General features: G+C 56.8%; 1 protein-coding gene across 4 annotated transcripts in view; it reads left to right on the top strand.

Moving 5' to 3' along the window:
• The window catches only part of LOC122168490 (microtubule-actin cross-linking factor 1-like), a 35,382-nt gene extending 22,644 nt beyond the window's left edge, over window positions 1-12,738 (top strand). Inside the window, exons 27-44 of one of the 4 annotated variants that reach the window (XM_042833855.1) lie at window positions 99-218; window positions 649-818; window positions 1,018-1,177; window positions 1,305-1,499; window positions 2,214-2,342; window positions 2,609-2,752; window positions 2,882-3,070; window positions 3,399-3,516; window positions 4,014-4,177; window positions 4,980-5,142; window positions 5,243-5,397; window positions 5,634-5,708; window positions 6,313-6,330; window positions 8,029-8,146; window positions 8,936-9,147; window positions 9,518-9,628; window positions 11,016-11,139; window positions 11,251-12,738. In XM_042833855.1, the coding sequence (XP_042689789.1) occupies window positions 99-218; window positions 649-818; window positions 1,018-1,177; window positions 1,305-1,499; window positions 2,214-2,342; window positions 2,609-2,752; window positions 2,882-3,070; window positions 3,399-3,516; window positions 4,014-4,177; window positions 4,980-5,142; window positions 5,243-5,397; window positions 5,634-5,708; window positions 6,313-6,330; window positions 8,029-8,146; window positions 8,936-9,147; window positions 9,518-9,628; window positions 11,016-11,139; window positions 11,251-11,492 (2,607 nt within the window). In that variant the 3' untranslated portion in view covers window positions 11,493-12,738. The remainder of the gene's footprint in view (window positions 1-98; window positions 219-648; window positions 819-1,017; window positions 1,178-1,304; window positions 1,500-2,213; window positions 2,343-2,608; window positions 2,753-2,881; window positions 3,071-3,398; window positions 3,517-4,013; window positions 4,178-4,979; window positions 5,143-5,242; window positions 5,398-5,633; window positions 5,709-6,312; window positions 6,331-8,028; window positions 8,147-8,935; window positions 9,148-9,517; window positions 9,629-11,015; window positions 11,140-11,250) is intronic. The other 3 variants (XM_042833856.1, XM_042833857.1, XM_042833858.1) reach the window with 3 other exon arrangements.
• The last annotated feature ends 618 nt before the right edge of the window (window positions 12,739-13,356 follow it).

The following is a 13,356-nucleotide window of genomic DNA, read 5'->3' as shown; positions in this document are numbered from 1 at the left end:
AGAGCTGGGGTGCAGCCAGCCGTGGGGGTCCTGAGACCAGAACGGGGCTGGGGACAGCTTCAGTGCTAAGTTTCAAACTTGATTTTGTTTGCTTGCAGTTCCACGAAGCTTGGAAGAAACTGATTGATTGGCTGGAGGATGCAGAGAATCACCTGGACTCTGAGTTGGAGATTTCCAACGATCCTGACAAAATCAAGCTCCAGCTCTCCAAACACAAGGTGGAGCTTTGCTGAAGCAAGACTGGTGCTGAGCATTGGGTGGAAGGCAATTCATAGAATCTTAGCATTGGAAGAGATCTCTCAGATCACCAAGTCCAACCCCAGCCCACCCCCACCATGCCCACTGACCACCTCCCCCAGTGCCACATCTCTAGGGATGGTGACTACACCCCCTCCCTGGTCACCACATCACTGCTCTTTCAGAGGAGAAATTTTTCCTAATATCCAACCTGAGACTTCCACGTCACAGCTTGAGGACAAAAGAGAGGCAGCAGGGCAGCACTTCCTCTGCTGTTAGAACCAGGGAGAGGCACATCTGTGTTATTACTGCAGTGGCAAAAGTGCAGCTGGGGATCCACGTGAGAGCTGTGTATCTTCTTTGTGAGATCGGGTTTTCTGAAGCCATTTTGTTTTCTCTCTCTGTCCTCAGGAGTTCCAGAAGACGCTGGGTGGGAAGCAGCCTGTCTACGACACCACTATCAGGACGGGCAGAGCCCTCAAGGAGAAAGCTTTGCTTCCAGACGACACTCAAAAGCTGGACAACTTACTGGGAGAAGTCCGGGATAAATGGGACACAGTGTGTGGCAAATCTGTGGAAAGGTAAATCCAGCCCCAGTGTTGTACCAGCAGCGCTGCGTTGTCAAGGACTGCTGTCAAAGCAGTGAGCAGAGGAGGGGAGGTTGAACCCTACAGCACGTGGTGATTTCTTATGGTTCTTGGAAGCTGGAGGAGTTCGCTGGGCCATGGTGAAAGAAGATGAGTTTGTTCTTGGGATTCACGGGGTCCATCTGTTTTCCAGGCAGCACAAGCTGGAAGAAGCCCTCCTGTTCTCTGGGCAGTTCATGGATGCTCTGCAGGCCTTGGTGGACTGGCTGTACAAGGTGGAGCCTCAGCTGGCTGAAGATCAGCCCGTCCATGGCGACCTGGACCTGGTCATGAACCTGATGGACGCTCACAAGGTGGGGATCTGCCCACCCTGCTGGGGGTGGGAGCTCTGCTCGTCCTCCCCAAGGGCCCAGGGTCTCGTCCCCCATCACTCAGCACCCTGGCACTGAGCCGTTTGGCTTTTGCCCGCTCGGCCTCCAGGTCTTCCAGAAGGAGCTGGGGAAGCGCACTGGGACGGTGCAGGTGCTGAAGCGCTCCGGCCGGGAGCTGATAGAGAACAGCCGGGATGACACCACGTGGGTGAAAGTACAGCTGCAGGAGCTGAGCAACCGCTGGGACACGGTGTGCAAGCTGTCGGTGTCCAAGCAGAGCCGCCTGGAGCAGGCCTTGAAGCAGGTGAGCAAAAGGCTGCAGCTGGAAACGGGCTTGGAGAGCTTTACCTGCGCTGCGGGGCTGTGCCCCGGAGATGGACACAAACCCTTCCCTTGGATAAGGCTGTTTGCACCCTGCGCCCAGACACAGGGCTTCTGGCTGAGCAGGACAGCAGAGCCCTGCAGCTGTTGCTAGTGAGAACTGCAGAGCAGCACTGGTTATTTGCTTACCTTTTTTGCCCTAAGAAAAGCCATTAAGAAGGGCCTGTTTGAAAAGGAAGGATGAAAAGATTTCGCTGGTGTGCAGTGCAGGCAGGTGGGAATGGGCGAGTGATCAGAGGCTGCTCCAGCTTGTGTTTGCTAAAGTCCAGGGCGAAAAAAGAGACCTCAATTTTTGCTTTAAAAAAAAAAAAAAGGTCAAAAGGCTTTAGGTAGATTTTTTGTCAAGCAGGCAATTTACTGAATAAACTACCCAGGTGCCAAATTGGCCAGCACTCAGGTAGCCATGCTGTTAGTGAAAAACAACAAGTTCTGCAGCACTGCTGCTGCCGAGCACAGGGCCAAGAGAAGCAGGAGCTGCTGGTTCAGGCCAGAGCTCCCGGAGCTGCAGGGCCTTTCTGCTGGTGCTGGTAAGCCCAGGCCACAGAGATAGATCCTTCTTCTCCCTTTCTTCTTTAAAGTCCCCCCCACTCCCAGCCACATCCCAAGGAGGGGGCTGACCCTCTGCTTCTGTCCTCAGGCGGAGGAGTTCCGGACGGCCGTGCACATGCTGTTGGAGTGGCTCTCAGAGGCTGAGCAGTCCCTGCGCTTTCGGGGAGCGCTTCCTGATGATGCTGAAGCACTGCAGTCCCTCATTGATGTGCACAAGGTGATGGGGAACTCCAGAGGCGTGGGTGCCAAGACTGAGGGGCAGCACTTGGCCTTCTCTTTTTAGAGCAACCCAAGCAAAATCTGTGGGCAAAAATGCTGCAAGATAATCTATTTGGGCATTAAGTTCCTGCATTTTGAGGGGTGAGGGGAAGTTAAATTGTTCTTATGCAGCAGTCATAGCTGGGTGTAGGGTAGGAGCTGGACCTGGGTGCCCCTGCCATGTGCTACCCCTTCACACCCGGCCCATGCATTCCCTGCTTCCAGGAGTTCATGAAGAAAGTGGAGGAGAAAAGGGTGGATGTGAATGCGGCAGTGGGAATGGGAGAGGTCATTCTGTCTGCCTGCCATCCTGACTGCATCACCACCATCAAGCACTGGATCACCATCATCCGCGCCAGGTTTGAGGAGGTGAGTCCCTTGAGGCTGCACTCGTGTCCTCTCCTGAGCTCCTGCCCAGCCCCAGAGCGTGCCCACAGTGTTGATTTTCCTCTCCATTTGTTCCCATCCGGGGCTGCCACATCTCTGCATCTCCAACAGGTCCTCACGTGGGCCAAGCAGCACCAGCAGAGGTTGGAGGCTGCACTCTCAGAGCTGGTGGCGAATGCAGAGCTTCTGGAGGAGCTCCTGGCCTGGATCCAGTGGGCTGAGACCACCCTGATCCAGAGGGATCAGGAGCCGACACCGCAGAACATCGATCAGGTCAAAGCCCTCATCGCTGAGCACCAGGTGAGCCCAGTGCTGGAGCAAAAGAGCTTTCCTGCACCGTGGGCAAACACTTGTGAGGGCAAGAGGGGTTTCATTCATAGTGTGCCATGGGGGAGTCATTGGCTTCTCCTTACGGCCCAATTAAAGCAGCACCTCGCCCATCCCAGGCTGTCACTTGGGCTGAGCTTTTGCAGAGCTGTGCCATAGCTGGCCTGCAAACCCCCACTGCTCCGGGCATCCGTGTCCCCCATGGCCAGGCACATCCTAGTGAGAGCCCAAAGCCTCCGTGGTTGAAGGTGAAAACATCTCAAAACTGCAAAGCTTCTTTCTCTCTTGTGTGTTCTGACAGTCCTTCATGGAGGAGATGACAAGGAAACAGCCAGACGTGGACCGGGTCACCAAGACCTACAAGAGGAAAGCGACCGAACCGCCCCACGGAGCCCTCATCGACAAGTCCCGCAGCAACAGTACGTGCTGTGGTGGGAGGAAGTGAGATACGTAGGAACTCGTTAGCTCTCATTGTCAGTTAACGAGGCATCCTGCACTGACTGCCGTCAGGAAGGCAGCTGGAGCTTTCACAGGGAGAAGTCCAGGTGGTCACCTCCAAAATGCCGCTGCCGGGGCTGCAGAGCCCACGCAGAGCGTTTATCTCTTTTTTATTTAGCAGTGCTGGGAAGCCCCTGCTGTCACTTCTCGGTTTCTTTCTGCATCAGTTCTGTGATTTGTTGTTGCTTTTCACACCAGTTCTTGAAGCCGGGGTCCACCATGAATCCCCCGGCAGGGGTTGGGCTGCAGAGCTGTGGGGCCGTGGCTGCAGCTCACGGTTCTGCTCGGCAGCAGCCGGCAGGGCTGTGCATGGCTGCTCAAGATGCGCCGCGCGTTTCCTTGCTGCTCCGTCCTCAGCGCTCAGACAGATTCAACCCCCGGCGCTGCGTTTACTCTCGCTACTTTTTCCTTCCCCCAGGAAAATCCCTCACCCAGGCCGCCCCTCCCGCTATGCCCATCATCTCCCAGTCGGAAACCAAGAACCCCCGCATCAACCAGCTCTCAGCCCGCTGGCAGCAGGTCTGGCTGCTGGCCCTGGAGCGCCAGCGGAAGCTCAATGATGCCCTGGACCGACTGGAGGAGGTAACGGGTGCTGCATGGGGCGGTCGGTGCCACCTCCTGAGCTGCCCGGGTCCTGCGGGCTGTCCCTGCTGCTTTCCCCACAATGCCAAAAGGAAAAAAGCTCTTCTGAAGCGTTATGGCTTAAAACTGCCTTCTTTAATTAACTGCTCGCTAATGAACTGCTTTGCGCCCCTGCAGTTGGTATCTGTAGAGGTAATGACAGCCAGCCCTGCTTTATTCCTAGTAATCAGCTTAACTAATTAGTGCTACTGTATATATCTTTTCCAATCGTCTAATATAATTTTTGTTTTCATTTACGCTTAACAAAGCAGCTATGCCCAGAAGTGAGTGTTTTTGTTTTTTGTTGCTTTTTCTGTAGGTCAGTTCAGTTTCTGCGTATCGATGTTTTATTTTCTCTTTGTTGCTTTTAACTCGAGGAATGCTTTAAAAAAAAAATAGAAGAAAAAAGTGCTCAAAATCATCGTGCCACCTTGCTGTGAGCTCCTGCAGCCAGAGGGGCCCTTGGGGGGGGTTAGGAGGAGGGCGAGAGGTTTGTTGCGCTGCAGGGCCGAGGGCTGCACCCTCAGGGAGAGGGCAGGGGCTGAAGGCGGAGGTGGCGGCGGGCAGCCAGCAGTGTGTGTGCGTCTGTGTGCACGTAGTCGGCGCTGCGCCCCGTGTCCATGGTGACGTGTGGCTGTCCCTGCGCTGTGTGTCCTGCTGTGCTGGGAGGGCCTGCGCGGCCCCCCTGGGGCGGATGTTGGGGGGCGGGGGGGCTCCTGTGGATCCTTCAGGGTTTCCTCGCTGACTGTCGATTTCCTTCCAGCTGAAGGAGTTTGCAAACTTTGACTTCGATGTCTGGCGGAAGAAATACATGCGCTGGATGAACCACAAGAAGTCCCGTGTGATGGATTTCTTCCGGCGCATCGACAAGGACCAGGACGGGAAGATCACCAGGCAGGAGTTCATCGATGGCATCCTGGCCTCCAGTGAGTCTGTGCCCAAAACCAGCTGAGGGAGCGGCCGCCCGGCCATGAGGGCAGGCTGCACACAGCCCTGTGCCCGGCTGCTCATTGCTCCTCCTTCCAGAATTCCCCACCACGAAGCTGGAGATGACGGCTGTGGCCGACATCTTTGACCGTGACGGTGACGGTTACATCGACTACTACGAGTTTGTGGCTGCTCTCCATCCCAACAAGGACGCGTACCGCCCGACCACCGACGCGGACAAAATTGAGGATGAGGTGAAGCACTGGGATGGTTTGGGGCGGATCGGGACGGGCTGGCAGGAGAAGGGAGACAAAGAGGAGGAAAGAAAGGACCGTGCCGGGGTTGAGCCAAAGTAATGCATCTGTGTATGGCCGATGTTTTTGGAACTATTGGCCACGTAGGTCTGTGTTTTATCCAAAAAAAAAAAAAGAAGCCTATTAGAGGGGAGGCACCAAAATCCCAGTTTCTTACCTCGTTTTCTGTGGTGCAGGTCACCAGGCAAGTGGCTCAGTGCAAGTGTGCCAAGAGGTTCCAAGTGGAGCAGATCGGCGAGAACAAATACCGGGTAAGGCGGAGGGTTCCGCGTCCCCCAGCACTCCCTGCAGGGAGGGACCCCAACGGGCAGCTCCAGGGACCCCGGTGAGGAGGGGCCTCGTGCCCTGGGGCCATACGCCCTGGGGAGGCAGTGCTGGCCCAGGCTGTGCCCATGCAGGAGAGCACAACGGTGGCAGTGTTCTGGGGTGGGCGGCTGCTCAAGTGCAGCATTCACTGCCGCCCGCAGCTGCCCTTGAAGTTTTCCTCGTGGATGAGTGTACCTTACGCCTGTGTTTTTCTTAGCTCGTTCCTGAAGAAGGAGAATAATTTCCTTACAGGATCTCTTTGTAACAGACTCCTGTGTTTATGTTTCAAATTACTCACCGAGGTGAAGCTCGGCAGTGAGCTGGCAGCCAGCTGCCCGGTTTCCTGCGCTGCGCTCGGGGCTCACAGCTCACCGCTGCCTCAGAGCCCCATAGCAGAACCCCATTGCTAACTCCCTGCAGTTAACAGTTGTGGTGATGATTGCACTGTTAATCCCATAAAATGTTTTTCTTGTTTTTCTTTCCCCTCCTCCCGCTCTCGACTTCCCTCATGCTCCCCAACCCTTTTCACTCCACTTCTCTCCTCCGTAGTTCTTCCTCGGCAACCAGGTACAGTTTGCCTTGCGATGCTCTCACCTCTTGTTAGTGGTTGTAGCTCGTGTGTCCATGGTGCCTTGTCCTTTGGGAGGATGCAATCTGTAGAGTGCTGCTTGGAGAGCCTGTCCCACCGCTGCGCAGAGCCTGGTACAGAGGAGCGCCATCCAAAACAAACTGGGCAGGAAGAGGGGAAAAAATCGATGGGAAAAATCAGGAATTGACTGAAAGGGAGAGATTTCTGTCTCCTCGCTCCTTCCTCAGTGCCCTGGGGATGTCGGTGGGCTGGGGGACAAACTTGTGGGGTGACACTGAGGGCTGCACCAGGCTCTGCGCTCGGGTCACCGTCACCATGGAATGGAAATGCTGTGTCCACATGTTTAATCCCATAGGTAACGATAACTAAACCTCATCCTGCTGCACCTGCTGAGTAACTCCTGGTGGGAGCAGGGCTTGTAGGAACCCGCTGTCACTGCATCCCTGTGTGGGGAGTGAGAGCAGAGCGGGGCCGGTGTGCCAGCTCACATCCAGCTCCTGTCGGTGGGATGGAGCAGCACAAAGCACTGCCTGGTGCCCAATGGCCCTCACACAGAAGGGAACGTCCCCTATGGAGGGATGGTGCCCTGCCAAAAACGTGCCCCAAAGCCTGGCGTTCCAAATTGGATGGGTGGCTTCGTGTTAGACAGTGACTGTAGAAACTTTCCCAGTGGTTACTGAGAAATAATCTGGACGTGACAGTGGAAATGAGAACTCGCCCATCCCTGCCTTTCTCTGCAGGTTTTGGGGGACCCCAAACTGGGGAGACGCCACTCCATCCCCCAGGGGAAGGCTGAGGGGCTGCTCCCTGCTGTCCCTCCACCTGCAGCACTCGATTTTCATTTTATCTCTTCTTTATTATTGCATTCCTATCCATCCAAGGGAAAATCCTCCTACTTTTTTTTTTTTTCCTTTTTTTTCACTCATTCTGAAGGTGGTTTCCCTTTCCAAGAGTGCTTTCCCCCCCCCTTGGAGCAGTGCTTTGTGGAACGGGCAGAGCAGTGCAGGACGCAGCCTGGGCTCGGGGCCGGGGCTTCTGGCTGGGGGCACTGATTGAGAAACGGAAGGCGTTTCAAATCACTAATGAACATCGCAATCACTAATCACCATTTCTGCGGGATTCCTGCCCGGATTCCCATCACTGCGCTCGCTGAAATCCTGGCGGGGTGGTGGCAGCGGGGCTTTTTCTGCTGCTGGGGCCAAGGCTGAGGCTCTGGGTGTCCCTGCCTTCACACTGGGGAGGTTTCTCACTCGGCGGTGGCACAGCGCTGCTTTGCTGGTTCACCAACCTGCCCTGCCCTCTTTTCCAAGTGGGCTGCACCAGCAGCATCAGTGCATTGACAACCTGTTTCCATCGGAACCAAAAAGAAAACCCGCGATTCTGGCTGCAAAAATTCGTCTAAGGGCCGAATTCCAAACCCTCGTTTGCTTCTTTAAAACTAAAGGATTTTGGTAGCTGCATCGTCTTAATGGCAGGCAGCTGAAAAACTCCTGCAAATTGGTGCTGGTGTGCATTTGTTTGAGAGGAGCGTGAGTGGAGAGCCGCTCGGTGCTCAGCGACCGCTTTGTGCGCCTGGAAGCACAGATGGTTTCTGGCAGCCCGGCTCTGGTGCAGCCCGCAGAGGGAGGGAGCCCTCAGCACATCCTGTGGCTGATCCCCGTCTCTCTGCTCTGCAGTTCGGTGATTCCCAGCAGCTGCGGCTGGTCCGGATCCTGCGCAGCACCGTCATGGTCCGCGTCGGCGGGGGCTGGATGGCCCTGGATGAGTTCCTGGTGAAGAATGACCCCTGCAGAGGTAAAGCGATCCCAGGTTGAGCAGCTGCCCGCCTTCCCTCCGTGACAGCAGTGTGGGAACTCAGTGGCTGGGTGGCACCAGGTGCTCTGGGAGCGGGTCTGGGTTATCCACAGAACTGGGAAAATGGGTCCAAAGCAAATGACTGGACTTAAAATAGTGAGAATTGGCAGCGCTGGGGCAGAGCTCAGCATTTGGCCAAGTTCCTAACGGGGAAGCACTGACACCAAAGTTATTTCCACCCACGGGATGTGTCAGCATCCTTCTGTTCTACAACTGCTCCTTTGGCTTTCTGCTCCAGTGACTCAGTGCGTGGCCTCACGCTGGAGCTGCCCAGCGCTGGGAGCCCACTGACCTCCCTGTGGGGCTCCCCTCGCTCAGAGGGAGACCCTCCAACTCTTGATGACATTTGGACTGAAATGTTGACATTGGCCTTTAGCTTCCCACTCTCACCTGCCCCCTAAAATCGGTGAAGAGCTGCCCACAGCCAAGAGCAGAACCACAGCCTTTCAAAGCTGTTCTTATGCCGCTTTGAGCAACAGCCACTGTTGTAACGTGCCATGTTTAAAGGCCATTCCGACATGATTTCCCCAAGAAACCAGAGAACAGCAATGCAGGCACTTTGGATTTGTGGAACTCGGGCAGCTTTTAAGCAGATGAATTCTCAGAGAGATAATCCACGTCGTGAGATGGGTGGGCAGGAGACCCGAGCAGCACTGAGGGCATGGATGACATCCCCGATCGCGGGCACGGTGCCGCCTCGCTCAGCTCCCCTCTCCGTGTCCCTTCCAGCACGAGGACGGACCAACCTCGAGCTCCGGGAGAAGTTCATCCTGCCGGAGGGCGCCTCGCAGGGCATGACGCCGTTCCGCTCGCGGGGCCGCAGGTCCAAACCGTCCTCCCGGGCGGCGTCCCCAACGCGCTCCAGCTCCAGCGCCAGCCAGAGCAACCACAGCTGCGCCTCGATGCCGTCGTCTCCCGCAACCCCGGCCAGCGGAGCCAAGGTAGGGGCGGAGGGAGGGCCTTCCTGTGGCAGCCCGTTCCGTGAGACAGACGCTGCAGCGCCAGGAGGAGGAAGGTCGTGGGAGGGGTGCGTGGGGCGGCCTGCAGCTCAGCCCCGGGTGGGACGGCGCCCGTCTGCGGCGGTGGAGCTGTGCCGCAGCCTGGGGAGAGGGGCGCCTGCTCCCCCCACCTCATCTGCCATGTTTCATTCCATCGCCCGTTCGTTGATTTTTTCATTATTATTTATTTCCTGTTCGGTTCTCATTTCATTGTAGTTCTCTTTTCCTCTCATTCTAGTTTACTTTTCTGTTCCATCTTTTTTTTTTCACTCACTCCTGCCTCTCCCCCCTCTCTGGGTTTTCCATTCCACAGACTCCTCATCACTTCTCTCGATGTTATGACAAACCCTGGTTGATAAACAGTAAAGCGGGCTCCCCGCTGCGGGGATCTGATTACCCCGACCTCCAGCTCCCCAGCTCTGAGGTAGGGTCCTCTCCCGCAGCCCCAGGACCCGTTGTTGCAGGCGGAGCTCCCGGCTTCCATCCGGTAGCGCAGCGCTTGCAAGCACTGCTGGCTGGTAGCATTTTTCATGGGTTTCTGACTCGGACCAAACCAAGCCTCGGGATAATGCTCACAGCACGCATTTCTCTGATTGCAAACCAAAGGATTGAGCATTTACTGTGTGCCCTTAAAAAAGAAAAGTCTCTCAGAGCTTTGGAGCATCCCAAAGAGGCGGTGATTGGCATTCAGATGGCCGAGTTCAGACGTGAAAATCAGCTACAGCGCATGCATGGGATCCACTTTGCTCCAATGCACACACGTGGGGTCTGCGCTGCACTGGGGGGCGGCTTCGTTCCATCGGATGCAGCTCCTTCCTGGGGCTTCACTGTGTGGATGAAGAGTGCCGGGGGAGAGGGCGATTCTCTGAGGGGAGCAGCATAACTTGGTGGTGGCTGGAAGTGCTCTCGAGCAGATCAGGCCGTCTTTGAGATCAGCAGAAGGTCGGGAGCACTTTGTGCGTTGCCCTGCACTGCCTGCTTGCTGCTGAGCTTGTTTCTGATCAAGGATGAGAATCGAGGTCTCTGCAGTGGGAACGGTACCTTCACAATCACACCATAACAGATCTGAATTCCTGCTGGGGTGGAAGGAGAGCCCACTGCTTGGCTCCCCTCCTCCTGCCTACCCCACCCTGGCTCCAGTTTCGGGAGATCCCAGAGATCACACAGTGGGGCCTCACGTTGCTCTGAGCCACACTGTGGGGCACAGGACAGCAGCACGAGAGGCTGGGGCTGTCCGTGTGCTGTGCCCAGCACTCCCCAGGATGAGTTTTGCTTCATTCCAGAAACTGGAGCTGCTGTCCTGGGCTGGGGCCAGGCTGTGCCTCCTCCCCTCGCTTTCCTCTGCAGCAGTGGGAGCGACGCTGCGGGTTGTGCTGCTTCCCCATCTTCCTCTGCAGCATCTTAAAGGTCACGGGAAGCACCTGTGTGTGGCACAGCCTCGTGCCCAGAGCAGCTGGCCATCGTCCTCAGTGCCCATTTGGTCCTTCTGTCCGCCCTGCCTGGCCGTGGGTCGGCTCTGAGCTCACAGAGCTGCAGTGCATCCCTGCAGTGGGATGCTGGGGTGTGGAGCCCAAAATTTTGCACTTCTCTTTGCTGGCCCGATGCTGCCGTTGTCCCATGGAAGCAGCTTTGCTTTGTTTCAGCCCGCAGTGCCGTCAGTCATTTCAGGCCCCGCTTTGTTTTTATGTTACGCCTTTTTCTAACCGCTGCCAAAATGCCACCTCGTGCTCCCCCTGGCCGTTAAGATGGATGGGCACCGCGTCGCGCTGCTCTCTGTGCCGCGCTGCTCAGCGCTGCCGTCCCTCCTGCAGGTGACGCCGGGAGCGGGCAGCAAACTGAAGCGTCCCACCTTCCACTCCAGCCGCACCTCGCTGGTTGGGGACACCAGCAACAGCTCCTCGCCCGTCTCCTCGGGGGCCAAAAGCGGCCGGGCAGGTAAGCGGGGCAGGGACCGACCGGGGCCGGGGGGGAGCGGGGCGGCGGGCAGAGCCGGGAGCTGCGGGCTGGGCTGCGTGCGGCCGCCTGAGGGCTCCGCGCTCCCTGCAGACCCCAAGAAAGCCGCCAGCCGCCCCACCAGCCGCGCCGGGAGCCGCGCGGGCAGCAGAGCCAGCAGCCGCCGGGGCAGCGACGCGTCGGACTTCGACCTGCTGGAGACGCAGTCTGCGTGCTCCGACACCTCGGAGAGCAGCGCGGCCGGCTCCCGGCGCGGCGCAAAGCCTTCCAAAATCCCCACCATGTCCAAGAAGACGAGCACTGCCACCCCCAGAACGCCGGGCCCCAAGAGATAATGCTGCACCCGCGCCCTCCGGCCACGCGAGCCTCACCGCGTCCGATTTTTAACCCCGCTCATACATTGGATGTATATTTATTCTAAATGGGAGAAGCTATATTGTTAAAAGTGTAAAAGAAAGTCGTGTTATGGAGCTGCCTTACTTGGTTGTTTTTTTTTTCTGTTGTTTTTTTTTGTTTTTTTTTTTTTTGTTTTCTTTTTTGTAAGTTACGATTTTCATGTGAATATTTATGTAGATAAAAACAAAAAAACAAAAACAAAACGTTGCCTCTCGGTGCCCGCAGTCCGGAGAGGGGCGGAAAACGGAGACGTGGGAGAGAAAAAGAGAAAAAAAGGAAACAAAAAAGGTCAAGATGTGAAAGTGTACAAAAGGCGGAGGTTTGAACAGGATCTCTGCGCGGTGCAGGGGGCGGACCTGCGCTGTCTTTTAGGATTGTTTCCTAAATGCATCTTTATAAACTTAACTTGCTGTCTCAGCAAGGTAAATTATATTTAAAAGCAAAGACCTGAATCCTACAGTGTTCAAGGAACTCTTTTTGTAAACCAATACCTCAGGCGGAGACACGCGAGGTGTGGGGACTTCTGGGGGCTTCTGTTTCCACGCGTTCTTTTTTTTAAGCGATGCGATTTTACCCGGGCTCTGGGATGGGATTCGCACGCAGCACGGCTTGCGGCGGCCCCTTGCAGCCGCTGTGCTGAGCGACGGCTGAGCGCCTCTGGGCTGTAAGGAGCGCTGGGGGCTCGGGGCCGCTGCGGGTTGGGATCCCACGTCCCACGGCGGCGGCGGGTTCTGCAGGTTGGAGGATTCTTCTGCTGTGATGACCTCAGACCGACCCGGCGCCTTCGCCCGCACCTCCTTTCCTATTTATTACTTCTCCGGCCATCCCACTTCCAACCGGGCGACCTCTGCTCCTAGGAGAAATCTGGACTTTCGCGCACAGCTGCTTGTCCTTGAAACGAGTCTCACCAGCACATCGCTGCACGTCCTGCCCGGCTTCTGTGCGCCCTTTGTAATGGCACCGAACTGAGTGGCCGGGGGCTGCGGGGAGTGGGCTCTGCGGAGCCCCTGTATTTATTGAATGGTGTTCCTCTCCGGCTCTGACCGTGTTGCTGTGTGATTCTCTCAATTGGTTTAAATTGAGGCAAAAAAACCCTGAAGCTCTACCAATGAATTGTTTAAAAAAAGAAAACAGACACATTTTTGTATTACGATTGCTTGCGGTAATAAACAATCTTGCCTCCTACCTTCCTCCCAAGTGTTGGTGTTCCGCGTTGCAGGCGTTCGTCCCGCGCTCCCCGAGCCCCAGCAGGGCAGCCCTGCACAACCCGCGTGCAGGGAGTGCGGCAGGAGGTTCTCGCGTGGATCGCAGCGGTGCGGGGACTGAGAGCAGCTGAGGGGCGGGTGCCCATGGGAGGCAGGCGAGGTCCGTCTGTGCGGGCAGATGCACGGGAGAAGTGTCTGGGGGGGGAGCGAGTGAGAGGACCGTCGAGGCTGGGTGTCTGTGGGTCTGAGTAGGGTTGGATGCCCGTTTTAGTTCTGTGAGGTTAGACGCTCATCGTGTTGGGTGCCCACAGGGGTAGATATCTGCGGGTTTGGGTGCCCATAGAGGTAAATGCGGGTTCGGGTACCCACGGGGGTAAGCGTTCGTTGGTTTGGGTGCCCATAGGGGCGTACGTCCGCGGGGTCAGGCGGCCATGGATTCGGGTGTCCGTGGGAGGACGGCTGCGCTCCGTGCCGGGCGTGGAGCACCGTGGCCGGGGCGGTGCCGCCGCCGGGCCCGTCCCTTTCCCTCTCCCGGGTCCGACGCCGCGCGGGGGCCGTTCCGCACCGCTCCGCACCGGGCGGGGGGGGTCGGGGCGGC

This window comes from Centrocercus urophasianus, unplaced genomic scaffold, assembly GCF_019232065.1.
Source record: "Centrocercus urophasianus isolate 14NV4802_14NV808 unplaced genomic scaffold, USGS_Curo_1.0 seq_43, whole genome shotgun sequence".
Classification (NCBI taxonomy): Eukaryota; Metazoa; Chordata; class Aves; order Galliformes; family Phasianidae; genus Centrocercus; species Centrocercus urophasianus.
Note: the sequence above shows the minus strand (reverse complement) of the source record. Positions and strands in the feature narration are given on the sequence as shown.